Here is a 19,418-nt window from a genome sequence, read left to right on the forward strand (position 1 = left end):
CCCAAATTTCCATGAAAATTTTCATAAAATATGTATATCAAATACTTACCAATTTAGTTAAAAAATCTATAATTTCCATGGAACTTTCAGAAATTTCAATGAAATTTTCACCGAAATTTCAAAAATATCCATGGAGTTTTTTAATTTTTTTTTAAAAAAAATCATAAATATTATTGATATTTAGTAAAAAAATTTATCAAATTAACTTCATTGATAATTATTTTATGCTTTAATTGCTTTTTACACATTTAGTAATATAAACAAAATAGAATGAATTGAATTGAATAACATTAATAAGTTCTACTTATTAAATATTAATAAAGTAAAAATACAAAGATTATGAATTATATTTTTGAACCTGACAAATATTATTGCCAAAAATATCCATTTTACAAATATGGATAAATAGATGATGAAATATATACATGTGAAATAATAATATTTGTTTGAAAAATAAAAAAAAATTCTTGACAATTCACAAGTGTTTTTATTTTTTTTTATTTTTTTGTTTTACATTTTTGAAAAAGAAAATTGTTCAAATATATTCCTTATAACAGATTTTATTTTTCATTTTATTTTAAGAAGAAGACAATATATCATTCAATCATATCAATCAACCAAATGCTCTCCACAGTTTCTTATGCCACGGAGCATCTTACAATAGTTTTATATAGTTTTAGAATTAAAAATATTTTCATGCCATAAAATCTTAGTACATCATTATATAGTTTAAAATTAAAAAAATATTCTTCATAAATTGATGTGTGTTTGACCATTGCTTGTGCACTCTCTTGTCTCTATGTATTACACTTGCTTTGTGCACTCTTTTATCTTTGTATAATTTCATGTGTCTTTTATATTTTGCCAAAACCAATACATATTTCATATAAAATATAGTCCACATTTCTTCATTTTAATTACACAAATGCTCTTTCTAAGTAGATTTTTTAATGACACTAATGTCATTAAAATAAAAATAATTTTAATAATTTTAATATTAATAAAAAATAAAAATTTTAATACGAAATCCTCTTGAATTTTTTTAAAAAAAAAATATAGATGTGTGTATTGAATTCTCTAGTAGTTCAATGACCTGTGGCCCTTACCAACTTTAATCCCATCAAAGGCAATTTCATGCATATAATATTATTAAAAAAAACTTTAAAAGCAAAAGGAATTTAAAAATTGAGAACCATGTCCATAAAGGGCACTTGAGTAATTAAAATGAAGAAATGTGGGCTATATTTCATATGAAATATGTATTTGTTTTGGCAAAACAGTAAATGATAGTGTAATATGTAGAGACAAGAGAGTGCAGAAGCGGGTGTTACAACAAATGTTGCTCCTGAAAATATTCTTCATGGGCAAGATTTAAAATAGTTGGTATTTTTTCAAATTTTTTTTGATATTTTTATTTTTTAAAAGGGTTGAAGTAAAATTTAGATTCGAAATAAAAATGGATAAAATTTTCATAATATCCATTGAAATTTCTAAAATTTTACCAAAATTTTCATAAAAATTATCGTAAAATATTTACGTTAAATCTTTAACGATTTGGTTAAAAAATCTATAAATTCCATTGAAATTTCTGAAATTTCCAATGAAATTTTGGAAATATCTATGGAATTTTTAAATTTTTTTTAAAAAAATTCATAAATATTATTGATATTTTGTTAAAAAATTTATCAAATTAACTTCATTGTTAATATTTTACCCTTTAATTACTTTTTAGATATTTAGTAATATAAGCAAAATAGAATAAATTGAATTGAATAACATTAATAAGTTCTATTTATTAAACATCGATAAAGCAAAAATATAAAAATTGTAAATTATATTTTTGAACATGACAAATTTTATTGTCAAAAGTATCTATTTTACAAATATGGGTAAATAGATGATGAAATATATACATGTGAAATAATAATGTTTATTTGAAAAATAAAATAAAAAAATCCAGACGATTCAAAAGTGTTTTTTTTTTTAAAATTTTTGAAGAAGAAAATTGTTCAAAATATATTCCTTATAACTTGTTTTATTTTTCATTTTTTTTTAAGAAGAAGACAATATATCATTCAATTATATCAATTAACCAAATATTCTCCACGAATTTCTTATGCCACAGGGCATCTTACAATAGTATTATATAGTTTTAGAATTAAAAAATATTTTTATGTCATAAAATCTTAGTACATCATTATATAGTTTTGAAATTAAAAAATATTCTTCATAAATTAATGTGTGTTTGACCCTTGCTTGTGCACTCTCTTGTCTCTAGATGTTACACTTCCTTTGTGCACTCCCCTGTCTTTGTATAATTTCATGTGTGTTTTGTATTTTGCCAAAACCAATACATATTTCATATAAAATATAGTCCACATTTCTTTCTTTTAATTACACAAATGTCCTTTCTAAATAGATTTTTTAATGACACCAATGTCATCAAGATAAAAATAAATTTAGTGATTTTAATATTAATAAAAAATAAAAATTTTAATACTAAATCCTCTTGAATTTTTTTTTTAAAAAAATATAGATGTGGGTATTGAATTCTCTAGTAGTTCAGTGACCCGTGGCCCTTACCAAATTTAATCCCATCCAAGGCAATTTTGTGCATATAATATTATTAAAAAAAAACTTTAAAAGCAAAAGAAATTTAAAAATAGAGAACCATGTCCGTAAAGGGCACTTGTGTAATTAAAATAAAGAAATGTGGGCTATGTTTCATATGAAATATGTATTGGTTTTGGCAAAATAGTAAAGGACAGTGTAATGTGTAGAGACAAGAAAGTGCAGAAGCGGGTGTTAAAGCAAGTGTTGCCGGTACTGCTCCTGAAAATATTCTTCATGAGTCTTAGTGTGCTTTTGATTATAAAATATTCTATTGGAAAATTTTTTTTTACATTATTATTTTATTTAAAGAGCAAATTTGATGCCTTTGTTCTTAATATTTTTTCTCATACATATTTTCGGTTCTTAGAAAAGTTGAAGTTCTTTCATATAACTTATTTGGATATCTTTTTTACAAGTTAGTTTATTTATCTTTAAGAAAAAGAGGTTTATATTTACTTTTATACTTTAAGATCTAAATTCTTTAATTCACTTGTTTTATTGTTATTCGAATTCTTAATTGTAAGCTCTAATTAATTATATATTAACATAAGTATCTATCTATATATATATATGGTGAAAATTTAACATGTATATATATATATATATATGTGTGTGTAGTAATCATAAATGATAGATTTACAAACCCAAATTTAATATATACCTCAAACTTAATTTATGATGTGTAATTGAAAATAAAATTGTTTTTTCTTGTTGGATAAAAAGCATAACTTAAAAACCTACTCTGTCATTTTTTTCATATTGTCTTCTACGTAAACAAAACTTCATAATATAATATGTTAAAAAACTTATAAACAAAAAATACAAACTTGATTAGAATATAAATCTTATACATATATATTTGTTGGCTAGAATATACATTGTTAAAGACACTTATATATTCATATTTGATAACATATCATAGAACATCTAGACTCAAGACTTTGGAGAGCCATAAGGAACATTTTTCGTACCAGGTACATATATTAAAAGAGAGTTATTTAATTTCAAACATCTTGATTTTTTTTATTATACTAAATTATTTTTCATAATTAGATGAAAATATTTTAATTCTTTATGTAATTCATTTATGTGATCAATAGATATCTTACTCAAATTTATATTTTTGTCTCCTTTCCAATTGTAAACATCTAGACTCAAGGCATTGGAGAGCTGTAAGGAATCATTTTCGTACCAGGTACATACATTAAAAATGAATGAATTAATTTCAAAGATCTTGATTTTTTTATTATACTAAATTAATTTTCCTAGTTAGAAGAGAATATTTTAATTCCTTTTGTAATTCATTTATGTGATCAATAGATATCTTACTCAAATCTATAAATTTAATTAATAAAATTTGTGGCATTTATATTTTTTTAACCCTTTTCAATTGTAGATCTGCTCTTGTATGTATATACAAAAATTTAATTTTTTTCCCCATTTCATTCAAATTATATATCAAATCTCAAATTCAATGATGACCAAACTCTATACAAATATCGATACCCAATTCCAAGCAAATATTCAAATATATATATATATATATATACACATATATATTCATATACAAATATTAAAATTGTTATTGTCGTTGTTACTGTTATTGTTACTCTTATGGTTTTGTTATGATTATTACTATTATTATAAGATAATGGCTAGTGGAGGAAGTAAACGCGATCCTACATGGTGACATGGTTTTCCAATTGAAGGTAATAAAAAAAACGAAAAAATATGCAAATATTGTAATCGTGTGATGAACAGTGGTGGAGTAAGACGATTAAAGTACCACCTTAGTGCTATTGATCCTTCACACAACGTACAACTTGTGGTCAAGTGCCTCTTGAAATTAAAAAATTTATAACAGATTTGTTCAAAGGATTAAAAAATTTATAACAAATTTGTTGAAAGGAAAACAACAATGTAAGATTAAAAAAGCAAATAGAATGGGAGAGATTCATGCAGATTTACGAGGATAATTGCATGCTGGAGCATATGATGTGGATGATGAGGATGATGATGACATAGCATATCCAGTTAGGATGGATCCATAGGAGAAAATTGATTATCGAGAGGCAATTCGTGCTTCCAAACAATCAGAATAGGAAAGAAGTCATCTCCATAAAGTTCGATATCAAGCTGAAGGAGATGAATCTAGCAGTCATGCTAAACCTGCAGTACAACAAACACAGAGTCTTAACGAACCACAATTAAGATTTATTGCACCAAGCTTATACAAGTCCTCTCAAGCAAAGTAAAAAAATATTAAAAAAAAAAAATTTTGGAGGAAAAATAAAAGAAAGTATGGGAAGAATAATAAGCAAAATTTTTTATTTATGAAAATTTACCAGCAAATAAAGCATCATCCCATCATTTCAAAAATTTGGTAGTAGGATGCCATCAAGCTGTGCCAGATCATCACAAAATATTTGGACATGGAGTATGAGGAGATAAAAGACCATGTATACAAAATGAAAGCCGTGTGGGAAACATATGGTTGTACAATCATGTGTGATGGATGGACGGGTCCTACCAGGATGTCTATTATTAATTTCATGGTTTACTCAAAAGGAACCATAGTTTTTCTAAAATTTATTGATGCTTCAAATCAGATAAAGGATCATAAATATATATATGAACAAGTGAAGAAAATAATTATGGAAGTTAGGAAGAAAAATGTGGTACAACTTGTAACAGATAATGGTTCTGCATTTGTTAAAGATGGGAAGAATTTAATGGGAGATTACAATTTGTACTGGACTCCATATGCAACACATTGCATTGATCTCATGTTTGAAGATATTGGGAAGAATAAGAATGTGGCTAATGTAATCATGCCAGCTAGAGCAATCACAACTTACATCTACAATCATAATTGGTTGCTAGCAAATATGCGTGAAACTTGCAAAGGTGACATCATTCATCCTGGACTTACATGATTTGCCACAAACTATTGTTCGTTCGATAGCTTAGTTAAAAAGAAAGCAGGACTTAAGCAACTATAAATATCTACTAATTGGACTAATCATAATTATAGTGCCTCAAAAAAAGGTCAAACAGTGGAAAATATAGTGCTTCATCATACTTTTTGGGATCAAGCACATAAGGTATGTCAATTATTTGAGCCTTGATATAAGTTTTTACGTATTGTTGACACCGAGGTTTATCCAACAATGGGAGCAGTGTATGAGTTGATGCAAATTGTTAAAGAGGAACTTGACAAAATGCATGGTGCAAAGTGGATATTAAATATTATCAATAATAGGTAAGATAAAACCTTAAAGCATCCATTGCATGCAGTAGGTATAAGTTCATAGTCAATTTATATAAAATATGTTAGACTTTTATTTTTTTTGTTAAGGTAAAATAAGTTATATCTTTCATTATTTATCTCTAATTAAACAAATATATATATATATATATACATATATATGTTTTCCTTTTATATAGCTTATTATTTGAATCCTCAATATCAATATAGTTCTAGGGTTGGAGAAGATTCTAATCTTATAAAGGCTGTACACGATATCTATGCTACAATGGATCCTAAATCAACCACAATTGGTCAGTTTGGAAAGGAGGTATAATGATGATAGTTTATTAACAGAATATATTTTAAGGGTTTATAACTTTATTTTATTTTATTTTACAACTTATATACTTCAAGGATGCAAGGAAAGGATTTGCAAGACCAACAGCAATTGCTTCTAGAAAAGAGATATCTCTTGGTAAGTTTAAATATTGTAGTATGTGAATATCGATTGATATAATAATACAAACATGTAATTGTATAATAATTATTTTGTAACAGTTGAATGGTGGGTCATGTATGGTGATAGTGCACCTACAGTAAGAAAATTAGCATTGAAAGTTTTGTCACAAACAGCATCATCCTCTGCCTGTGAAAGAAATTGGAGCACTTTTGCATTAATACATACAAAACAAAGAAATAGACTAGCATATAGTATGATACCAACCTAGGACGATCTGCTCCTAAATTTGTATTATATTAGTCCGGATCCAATTATGTTCAAATTCTAATGGTCACCTCAACCCCTAACCAACCTGTGATTAGAAACCTTGATATATCGAAGATGCCATAATAGGTGATGGAAGTCTAATTGATAAGTCAAACTAAAATACTCACTCTCTAATGGTGTTTTAGGTGTTCAAAGAGAACAAAACAAATAATTTTCTGTATAAAATTCAAACTTCCTTCTTATTGAAAAATAAGTCCTTAAATAGGCTACAAAGTCATAAAATAAAACCCTAATTAACTAGGTAAAACAAGCCACCAAAAGAAAAGGAAACAAGTTGGCTAAATTTTACACTAATTTCCTAAACTAATTTGATTAATTAGTTCCTTTATTTTGAATAAGGGATTAATTAATTTACAATAAAAAATAATAAAATAATAACTTTTCTAAGTTGATTTGTTTAGCCAATAAAAAAAAAAAAAAAAAAAGTCAAACGCAAATTAGGTAACGAGTTGACTAGTTTGACAACTAAACTGACTTATGTCTGATGTCCGAGCTAACTCATGTCTGCTCAATGTCCGAGCTAACTTATGTCTGATGTCCGAGCTAACTTATGTCTGCCTGATATCTGAACTAAGTTATGTCTGATGTCTGAAGTCCGATGTCAAATGTCTGATGTATGGGTGTCCGAGCTACCAGGGTCCATATCAACCTCCACCACTGGGATGCTTAAAATGGGTCTTGTATCTTTAGGTATGGACAAACCCTTTTAAGAATAAATTACTCCCTAGATAAAGGCAGTAAGGCTATCCTTAAACCTCATAGCTTGAGCCCTAGTGATTGGCACAGTCTTCATCCGTATCGGATCAGTACCCAAATGGGTTGTCGGTTGTGCGAGATCGAACGGATTCACATTATTTCCCTCCTCTTGAAAATGATTTGCCCTCGAATCAAAGTCATTACTTGTAGTAAAAGGAGACAAATCAGCAACAATGAATGTAACACTAACATTATACCCACCCAGCAAATCAAGTTTGTAAGTATTGTCATTTATCCATCTAAAACTTGAAAAGGTCCATCTCCTTTCGGCATCAATTTTGATTTCCGTTGTTCGGAAAACCTTTCATTTCTTAGGTGCAACCAAACCCAATCTCCAGGTTCAAACACAACTTGTTTTCAGCCTTGATTAGCATTCCTTATATATTGCTCGGTCCTCCTCTCAATATTTGCCTTAGTCTTTTCATGAATCTGCTGCACAAAATTAGCTTTTTGTTTCCCATCTAGATTAGCACTTTCACTTAAAGGTAAATGTGTTAGATCTAATGGAGTCAAAGGATTAAAACCATAAACAATTTCAAAAGGAGTAAATTTAGTTGCTGAATACAAAGACCTATTATAAGCAAATTCAACATGTGGCAAACAATCCTCCTAAGTTCTCAAGTTTTGACTAATTAATGCTCTCAACAATGCAGATAAAGTTCTATTCACTACTTCGGTTTGTCCATTAGTTTATGGATGACAAGTAGTTGAAAATAAAAGCTTAGTTCCTAACTTATCCCACAAAGTTTTTCAAAAAAGAACTTAAAAACTTGGCATCTTTATCCGAAACAATAGTCCTAGGCATTCCATGTAACCTCACGATTTCTTTGAAAAATAAATTAGTAACATTAGATGCATCATCAGTTTTATTACATGCAATAAAATGTGCCATATTAGAAAATCTATCCACAACAATAAAAATTAAATCCTTATCTCTCCTTGACCTAGGCAAACCAAGAATAAAATCCATAAACAAATCTACCCAAGGATGTGAAGGAATCGGCAAAGGGTGGTACAATCTTTGCGGCTTCAATGTGGACTTGGTCTTTCGGCATTTCAAGCACCTTTCATAAATTCTCTCAACATCTCTTTTCATGTTAGGCCAATAAAAATGTTCTTGTAGTAAGGATAAAGTTTAAAAACACCAAATGTCCCATTAAACCACCCCCATGTCCTTCCCGAACTAGTAACTCCCTAATACTATAATTAGGCACACAAAGTTTGTTTTCCTTAAACAAATACCCCTCAAATATGTAAAATTTATTAAATCCATGCTTCAAACAGATTCAAAATATTTCTCCAAAGTCACTTTCATGCTCATAAAGTTCCTTTAATTGTTCAAAACGAAGCAATTTAGCATCTAAGGTAGAAAAGAGAACATACCCTCGGGATAATGCATCGGCAACCACATTTTACTTATCTTTTTTGTAGCGGATCACATATGGAAATGTCTCAATAAAGTCAATCCACTTGGCATGTCTTCAGTTGAGCTTTTCTTGTCCTTTAATGTGCTTCAAAGATTCATGATCCGTATGAATCATAAATTCTTTTGGCATGAGGTAGTGCTGCCACATTTCTAAAACCCTCACCAAAGCATACATCTCCTTGTCATATGTCGTGTAGGTTAGTGGAGCTACATTTAATTTCTCACTAAAGTAGCCTATGGGCCTTCCTTCTTGCATTAATACAACTCCAATACCTACACCCGAAGCATCACATTCAATTTTAAAAGTCTTAGAAAAATATGGCAAAACTAATAAAGGTGCGTTACATAATTTTTCTTTCAACAAATTAAAAGATTTTTCTTGTACTTTCCCCTATTTAAAGCCAACATTCTTCTTTACAACTTCATTCAAAGGTGCTGTGATGGTGCTAAAGTCCTTGACAAAACTTCGATAAAAACTTATCAAACCATGAAAGCTCCTCACTTGAGTGATAGATGTTGGTGTCGGCCATTCCTTGATTGCTTGGACTTTATATTGGTCGACTTTGATTCCTGCAACACTTACTACAAATCCTAGGAAAAAAGGCTCATCTTTGCAAAAATCACACTTTTTTCATGTTAGCAAACAACTTTTCTTTACTAAGAATATTTAAAACTTGCCTAAAATGGTCTACATGTTCATCCAAGTTTCGGATATACACTAAAATATCATCAAAATATACAATCACAAATTTACCAATAAATGGACGCATAACATGATTCATAAGCCTCATGAAAGTACTAGGTGCATTAGTTAAATTAAAAGGGATGACTAACCATTCATATAGCCCATATTTAATCTTAAATGCAGTCTTCCATTCATCACCTTCTTTCATCCTAATCTGATAGTATCCACTCCTAAGATCAATTTTAGTAAACATGCAAGTACCATGCAATTCATCAAGCATATCATCTAATCGAGGAATTGGATATCTATATTCAAGTAACTAACTTACCTGTTTTTGTAGCTCCTTTTTTTTTTTCGGGTTGCTTCTATGTGTAGGTTTATTTGGTATGGCAGCCCCTGGAACAAAGTCAATTTGATGTTCAATCCCTCTAATTGATGGTAATCCCTTTGGAATTTCATCCTGAAAGACATCTTCAAAATCTTACAAAAGAGAAAGAATTGAACTTGGCAATTCAAGTTCTTCAAAGTTAGCTTGATCATTAAAATAATTATCTTTATAAATCATAACCAGCAATGGTTTCTTACTCAAGATAGCTTTATTTACATCTCCAAAACTCAAGTAAAAATTTTTATTCTTTCTTTCTTTCCTTTCTTTCCCTCTTTCTCTCTCGGCCACAACACACTTTTCCTCACTCATGGGTTTCTTACTATAGCTCTCAGGTTTCTCATTTTTTTTCACTCCAATTTTGACCTTCTCTTGATTTTTCCACTCAAGTTGGGTTTTAGAACACTTATCTGGTTGGTCTTGCACGGCTTGGACTCCTTGGATGGGTATTGCTTTCATGGGGGCCATATTAGTCCTTTCCTTGAGTTGTCCGGCCATCCTCCTTTACTGTATTTGAATTTGATCTTTGTACACCTCTTTAGGAGTAAATGCCTCTAGCTTGACCTTTTTACCTTTAAAAATGAAAAATATTTTAGAAAATGCTTGATGTATATGGACAAGGGAAACGAGCAAGGAAGAGATTCCAAGTAGAGAAAAAAATAATTTCTTTTTTAAAATTTTGTTAAAACTATATTATGTATCAATTCTCTGTTTTTTTTTTTTTTAAACGTTGTGTGTGTGTGTGTTTTAACTATAAATTCCTTATTAGATAATTATTATATATGTTATATTATTTTTTCTATATATATATATATATATTTTTTTTCTTAGAATGAGATAATATATGTGAAAAGGAGTTTTTTTTTTACTTTTTTTAATTAATTTGTTTAGGAAGATATTTTGTTTTTGATTTGATTATAAAATAAAATAAAAATATATATGTATATATAGTATTTTTTCTATAAAACATTTTATTTATTTCATAACTATAAATGAAGACGCATTTTTTAAAACAAATATTGTAAAGCAAATTTAATATCTTTGAATACATAAATATATAAATAAAAAAATATAATATGTGATAAACTATTGGTTTTATATTAGGCCATATAAATCTTACTACAATGGCCATATAATATTTATGGCCAACATAATATTATATAAAAGTTAGAATCCGGCCATATAGTTAGGCCATATATATATATATATATATATATATGTGGCCTAATATATATTGTAGTAAGTTTTTTTTTTTTTTAAGGCCATAAAGTAATTACATTTGTGAAATAATAAGATTATGTTTCAAAAGATAAAATTCCATAAAAGATAAAATTGCTTTGTGAAATAATATATTAGAGAATCACAACTTTTTTTATTATTTTTTAAAATATATTTTAATTTGGCCTACAAATGTTTACCTAAATAGAGAAATGAAAAAGAAAATAAAAAAAAAAAAACTGATTCTATATAATTATATACTAAATTTAGTCCTCCAGATCTATGTTTTTTTTTTTTTTTTTTTTTTTCATTGGAACATATTGATGATCTCTTGTAACCGATACCAATTTTGGGGAAAATATTGATGATCTCTTTATTTATATCCTTTGGCATTATTATATAAAGCCTTCAAGTGATTTAAAATTCCAACAATTGGTTCCCACCGTATCGTTGACATAACCATGAACATAAACGATGTAATTTCATTAATTGAAACAATTTGAACACAGTTATAGGAGAAGTCTTTTTTTTTTTTTTTCCCAAAAAAAAAAGTTATATATTAAACCCGTTAAATTTTGAATTTCACTACTTCATTATAATACAACCTTTTCTTTTTTCTTTTAATAACTAATAAAATTATTTTTAAATTCAATTCAATTCACCCCTATATATAACATCACAAATAATTGAGTTTCGATTTCAAATCGTTTGCATTCTTTCTTGTTGACTTTTAATAACATAGTTTTATAATTGATTTTGTAATTATAATAAAAATCTATAAAAATTTAAAAGAAAAATCAGATGAATCTAGACAATGCGGAATCTAAGGCATACACAACAATTGAAGGATGATGAAATTGTGAAATCCTTATTTGGTACGGTTTTGATGGGCCACAAATTTTAAATGTGACATATAAGGTAATGCTATCAGAACAAACCCAAGGCTAGTATTGAAAAAATGGTAACAAAATGAATTAGCCTTGAAATCAGTAAAATGGTTAAAGAATTAAAAGATATAAATAGCAAACACAGGTTATAGGAGGCAATTTTCATCCATAGATTACATATATTATGCTACATCACCGGCTCTAAACCAATTTCTCCTTTTTATTCCATTTCCTTGCCAAAAGTTTCCCTTTACATTTTATTAACCCAAGGCTAGTATTGAAAAAATGGTAACATAATGAATTAGCCTTAAAATCAGTAAAATGGTCAAAGAATTAAAAGATATAAATAGCAAACACAGGTTATAGTAGGCAATTTGCATCGATAGATTGCATATATTATGCTACATCACCACCGGCTCCAAAACCAATTTCTCCTTTTTATTCCATTTCCTCGCCAAAAGTTTCCCTTTACATTTTATTATCAAATAAATGCCTAATTATAAATAAACACTCTTTTATAGTCTCACTCTTGCTTTCTGTCGCTGAAAAGCTGAAAAAACGCATAAATCTTTCATTAGTTTCACCACTTTGGTCCATAAACATTTTCTGTTAGATTACTTAACAATATGAAAACTTTGTTTATTTTTCAATGTTTTTTGGTTTGTGTTTCTCTGTAGTCTTGCCCCTAGCAGCTGTACAAGGAGGCTATATCGCAAAATTGCAAACGGGCAATTGGATACGTCTCTCCCATTTCACAAGGTCTAAAAATAGCTTTCCTTTCTCTTTCTTTGCCTGTTTTTCAATGCATTTTTTTTTGCTGACATATTAAATATAAAAATACAAAAACAAACATGTAAATTTTTTGTTAGCATTGATTAGGGAAAAAAAAAAAAAATGGCTTCCTCTCAGGTTGAAATGGCTTCGTGTGCACCATTTGGTTGTGTTTTGAGGGATCACAACCGGCGAGATCGATGCAGAGCAGAGAGTAATGCCAGAGCCACGCAAACAGCATTGCAAAAGAACTTGAAGAACTTGGTCAGAAACCACCTCCAGACTTGCGTTTCAATCCCTCCTGAAACCTCACAGAACCAACAACAAATCAACGATCCAGATTCTTCATGGATTGGCAACAATGAAGAGGAAATACAAAATCCCAACAAGTGTTTGGATAATAATGGTAACAGGATTCTTCAACGGATTCTCGGAAGGTCGGGTGCAAGAGATGCTAAAGAAATGGTGCCGACCATTGAAGCACCACAAACAAACGACGTCGACACCTTGGGGTTGGCAAATTCGGCAACTTCATCACCAGGGCCATCAACTTCTAGGAGAGAAGATAACAATGTTCTGGTTAGATCAGATAGTCTCGGTGAAATCTCAAGCCTTAGGGCTTCTTCTCTTGTACAAATATGGGAGAGAAGGCTAAGCAAGTCTCATAGTATGAACTCCAATGCAAGCAGGTGTGATTCTGGCACTAGTTGTAATGAGATTGCATCCTCTGCAGCTTCATCTGTTGATGAAAGATTCGATGTTTGCCCCGCGACTGAGGATTCTTTTTCGGCTTGGAATGGCGAAAGGAATGCCCAAAGCGATCAAACATGTTGTTCTTCGTCTCAAGAACAAAGTCTGGATTCAGGAGAAAGTGAAAGGGTAAGAGTTGCAGATATTATTAGGAGATTCACAGCTGCTAATCAGGTACAGAGTTCATTATCTTCTTTGAGTGATGATAATTATGACAATGAGCATTACTCTAGCACCAATGCATCACCGTCTGGTGAGCACGAACGTTCCTCTACTCCGGATCAATTAGAGCACAGAGGCTGTTCTCCTGTTAGATATTCACCTCGGATCAGAGGGAGACAGGCTTTTAATGATTTGCCTATGCAAATAGAGCGTGACAGGCATGGAGAGCTTGAAAAATTGGTCGATCGCAGACTGGTTTCGAGATTCCCACAAAAAGATCAAATTCAGGTAATGCAGTCTCCTTTGTACCAACACTTTTAAGGGAACAACAACAACTCAAGTGGCAATGATTGTCCTGACTTTCATATCCAATAACATTCCATTTATTGATTGCTATTGAATTTAGTACTATTTCTAAGAACATAACATGCTCTGTTTTTGCTTATTTGTGTGCAGTCTTTATTGCGGCATAGATTGGAACAGAGCGGTATTGCAATTCACCCACAATCAAGATCATCTCAATTCAATAAACAACCACAAAGTTCTACCATCATGCATTTGAGGTAAATCCTTTTTTCACTAAAATCTTGTATTTTGAGAATGTGCATTTCATTAAAGGTTTGAATCCATTATTCGTAACAAACATGTGTGTGTATTTGTATCATATGCATTATTTTTGTACCGCTACTAACATAAATTATCCCTCCATCAAATCCAGAGAGCAATTCGATAATGGTTTCGATCAGCACAGTGCAAAAGCTCACAGTGATAATCAGGCTGATTCAAGAAGGCCTCGAAGGGAGATAGCAAACGACACCATAGATTCGGACAATTCTTCCATCCCCATTACACCTAATGAAGGTGCACACAATCATGAAGCTAATTGCACTGAGCAGCAAAGTCCAGTGCTTGAACAAAATTCATTGTCATATGCAAGTGAAGATCTTCAAGAAAATTTGAATCCAAGTTCTGATGTTACATGGCAAGGAACAATTTCAGAGACCGGAAACCTTGAGTCGCAAAAAACAACAGATTCAACCACGTTGTTTGATGGTTGGTATACAAATGATGCAGCAGAAGAAGTCTGCAATTCAGAGAATGAGATGTGTCGGTTACGCGAAAGGTAAAACTTCCTCCACCCTTTTCCCATTCCCTTATTTTAAACTTGAAAATAGGTCTAAGTATAGTGAATTCAAAAATAGGTACATGGGTGGATTCACATATGAACACTGATCATCTAATCTACAATTTCATGACTCATAATTATAAAAATATTTATAGAATATGTGTTTTTATACATTCCATCACTGAGATGAGTTTGTGATCTACGTATGCATCCATTGCAGAAGAACAGTATCAAATATTCTTTGCAGTTCCTTTAGAGACAGAATCGACAGATTAATGGTGACTCACTTAGAAAGACAAGTACGTCAAGAAAATGAAGAAGAAGATGAGGAACAAAACCATGAACAATTGATGACTTTCCTGCAAAGGCGCGTGCATCTAGCAGAAACTCAACAACAACATCAACAAGAATTGGAGGAGGAGGAGGAACAAGAACAACAGCAACAACAACATCTACAAGAGGACGAGGAGGAGGAGAATGATGAGGAAGAGGAAGAGGAAGAAGAACAAGAACAGGAAGGAGAAATCGTAATTAGTGGTAAATATCAAAAGGGCAGTGATTATATTAACCAATCCACTTCTTCACTGCAAATCCCTCCATCATCTCTACTTGGTTCATGGGGATACCAGGACAATGAAGTGGGTGATGAGTCTGATCTGGCTACATCCACATCTCCAACTCCATCTCCACACCAACATTTACCTTCTCAAACTTACTATCATGGTACTACGCAATGCTCTCCGGCCAGAATTACTTCTTCAATTGTAAGTACTTTTTAATTTTTCTTTTTAAATCTGCTTCAGTTGCTTTCTGTCTATGATTCTCAATTTTATGTTGAAATTAACAAAATTCTATTGGATTTTTGTTAACTGGATATAGGAACTGGAAGCGATATACGATTTGAGAAGGCATATGGAGCAACTGTCTCATGAAATGTCTGAGCTGAGAAAATCAATGAAGGTTTGCATGGACATGCAGATGACCATGCAACAATCCATTAAACAGGAAGTTAATTCAGGTTTGTACATTTAGTTCTATTAATTTCTTCTAATTATGAAATAGGCTCATTGTTCATCATTCTTCTTCCATTCATTTATACTCCAATAATTCAACAATTAAAAACTGTATTCTTTTTGGTACATAATTATTATATAAAAAGTATATATGGAAACTGAATATTGCAGCTCAAGGAGAAGGAACATCACGTGAAGGGGCACCAAAGAAAGGCAATTGTTGTATATGCTGCGAGGTGAAAGTTGACTCACTTTTGTATAGGTACTTGCTTAATTTTGAAGTTTACAAACTTTTTTCCTTGATTAAACATTCAAAATATATTCGGATATATATATATATATATATATATTTGTATGTATGTATAAAATTTTGTTGTATTGTTTCAGATGTGGGCATATGTGCACTTGTCTAAAGTGTGCACATGAGTTGCAACGGAGCAGTGGAAAATGCCCAATTTGTGGAGCTCCAATAGTGGATGTTGTGCGGGCCTATATGGATACAAATTATCCCTCCATCGAATCCAGGGAGCGATTCGATAATGGTTTCGATCAGCAAGGTGCAACAGCTCACAGTGATAATCAGACTGATTCAAGAAGCCCTCAAAGGGAGATAGCAAATGACACCATAGATTCGGACAATTCTTCCATCCCCATTACACCTAATGAAGGTGCACACATTCATGAAGCTAATTGCACTGAGCAGCAAAGTCCAGTGCTTGAACAAAATTCATTGTCGTATGCAAGTGAAGATCTTCAAGAAAATTTGAATCCAAGTTCTGATGTTATACGGCAAGGAACAATTTCAGAGACCGGAAACGTTGAGTCGCAAGAAACAACAGATTCAACCACGTTGTCTGATGGTTGGGATACAAATGATGCAGTAGAAGAAGTCGAAGACAATTACCAGCAATATTCAGAAACCAACTATGATTGGATTAGTGATATCTCACGTCCAAGGAGCCACTGGGAAGATCGTAGGAAAGCATGGTACCAAAAGATGCTTAACTGCAATTCAGAGAATGAGATATGTCGGTTACTCGAAAGGTAAAACTTCCTCCACCCTTTTCCCATTCCCTTATTTTAAACTCGAATATAGGTCTAAGTATAGTGAATTCAAAAATAGGTAGCATGGGTGGATTCACATATGAACACTGATCATCTAATCTACAATTTCATGACTCATAATTAGAAAAATATTTATAGAATATGTGTTTTTATACATTCCATCACTGAGATGAGTTTGTGATCTACGTATGCATCCATTGCAGAAGAACAGTATCAAATATTCTTTGCAGTTCCTTTAGAGACAGAATCGACAGATTAATGGTGACTCACTTAGAAAGACAAGTACGTCAAGAAAATGAAGAAGAAGATGAGGAACAAAACCATGAACAATTGATGACTTTCCTGCAAAGGCGCGTGCATCTAGCAGAAACTCAACAACAACATCAACAAGAATTGGAGGAGGAGGAGGAACAAGAACAACAGCAACAACAACATCTACAAGAGGACGAGGAGGAGGAGAATGATGAGGAAGAGGAAGAGGAAGAAGAACAAGAACAGGAAGGAGAAATCGTAATTAGTGGTCAATATCAAAAGGGCAGTGATTATATTAATCAATCCACTTCTTCACTGCAAATCCCTCCATCATCTCTACTTGGTTCATGGGGATACCAGGACAATGAAGTGGGTGATGAGTCTGATCTGGCTACATCCACATCTCCAACTCCATCTCCACACCAACATTTACCTTCTCAATCTTACATTCATGGTACTACGCAATGCTCTCCGGCCAGAATTACTTCTTCAATTGTAAGTACTTTTTAATTTTTCTTTTTAAATCTGCTTCAGTTGCTTTCTGTCTATGATTCTCAAGTTTATGTTGAAATTAACAAAATTCTATTGGATTTTTGTTAACTGGATATAGGAACTGGAAGCGATATACGATTTGAGAAGGCATATGGAGCAACTGTCTCATGAAATGTCTGAGCTGAGAAAATCAATAAATGTTTGCATGGACATGCAGACGACCATGCAACAATCCATTAAACAGGAAGTTAATTCAGGTTTGTACATTTAGTTCTATTAATTTCTTCTAATTATGAAATAGGCTTATTGTTAAGCATTCTTCTTCCATTAATTTATACTCCAATAATTCAACAATTAAAAACTGTGTTCTTTTTGGTACGTAATTATTATATAAAAAGTACATATGGAAATTGAATATTGCAGTTCAAGGAGAAGGAACATCACGTGAAGGGGCACCAAAGAAAGGCAATTGTTGTATATGCTACGAGGTGTTCACTTTTGTATAGGTACTTGCTTAATTTTGAAGTTTACAAACTTTTTTCCTTGATTAAACATTCAAAATATATTTGGATATATATATATATATATATATATATGTATGTATGTATAAAATTTTGTTGTATTGTTTCAGATGTGGGCATATGTGCACTTGTCTAAAGTGTGCACATGAGTTGCAATGGAGCAGTGGAAAATGCCCAATTTGTGGAGCTCCAATAGTGGATGTTGTGCGGGCCTATAAGGATACATAGAAGACAAATTTTGAACGAGTTCTTGCACTAGAGGACCGTCTGCTTTTTATTAAGAAAATATTAGAGTGAAGCGCATACATATTCAAGGAGAAAAAAGAAGTTTAATTTGTTTGTTAACATCATATATATAAGTCTACTTTGCTATATACATGACTTCTTTTTGTGCATGTCTAATCGGTATTACAACCATCAGAAATGGTTTCTCTTTTCTGCACACATATATGTTTTTGTAATGTGTTTTTTGAAGAGAAACCCACATTAGCAAGCCCGGTTATTCTCTATTTATATAGTTTGAGAAAAGACAAATCTCGTGATTGTTATCTTACACATGTTTTGTCTTGCTTCAAAAATTATTGAATGAATGTCATGGTTTAAATAACAATATATATAATGTTACATCTCATCACACTATGGATAGGGGTTTCCCTCCCCCCGCCCCTCTCTTTTGTACTTAAATGTTTGATAATTCGGGAAAATCTTTCATATGTGTTTGTTTTTTAATTTTTCTATGCAAATCTACTTTCATGTTCTCTTTAAACCTAATTTAGAATGCAACTTTCATTTGCCTTCAAATACAGGTGTATTATTATTGTATGGTGGTAATAATTGTAAAATTATTTTCCGCAGAAAGGAAAAAAAAATAAAAAGAATAAATAAAATAAGAAGGATGGAAAGTGAGAATTAATGAGAAATACATTTTGATTTCTTATGTTGTTTGGTATGTTAGAAAGAAAGAAAGGTATCATCCCGGTTGTTTTGTATTTGAGGTAAAATTAATATATCAGAAATGAGTAGATTTATTTTTAGAGCTAATTCTATAATTCTCCATTTAACTGACCCAAAAAAAAAGGAAATTGAAGCAAATTTTCTTAGCATTTCTCTCTCCTCACTCTGACTCAAACAAGCTTTTACTTGAAATGTTTTGGTTTTAGAAGCAACACTAATTAAAGTACATTAAAATGTATCTACCCTTTCAGGTGTATATTTTGCAAATACCTAACTAATACACAGACACATTAACTTCGTGACAC

The 19,418-nt window shown here is 31.0% G+C and overlaps 1 protein-coding gene across 1 annotated transcript; it reads left to right on the forward strand.

Annotated features, from left to right (window-relative positions):
* The first annotated feature begins 12,900 nt into the window (after positions 1-12,900).
* LOC112493410 (uncharacterized) lies at positions 12,901-18,692 on the forward strand. The gene is made up of 11 exons (XM_048462389.2): positions 12,901-13,978; positions 14,147-14,253; positions 14,409-14,813; positions 15,037-15,580; positions 15,696-15,834; positions 16,001-16,091; positions 16,217-16,873; positions 17,098-17,641; positions 17,757-17,895; positions 18,062-18,140; positions 18,270-18,692. The coding sequence occupies exons 1-11, from the start codon at positions 12,902-12,904 to the stop codon at positions 18,385-18,387; spliced, it is 3,900 nt and encodes a 1,299-aa protein (XP_048318346.2). The 5' UTR covers position 12,901; the 3' UTR covers positions 18,388-18,692.
* Positions 18,693-19,418: the final 726 nt, after the last annotated feature.

The sequence above is a fragment of the Ziziphus jujuba genome, chromosome 1 (assembly GCF_031755915.1).
Source record: "Ziziphus jujuba cultivar Dongzao chromosome 1, ASM3175591v1".
NCBI classification, from domain to species: domain Eukaryota; kingdom Viridiplantae; phylum Streptophyta; class Magnoliopsida; order Rosales; family Rhamnaceae; genus Ziziphus; species Ziziphus jujuba.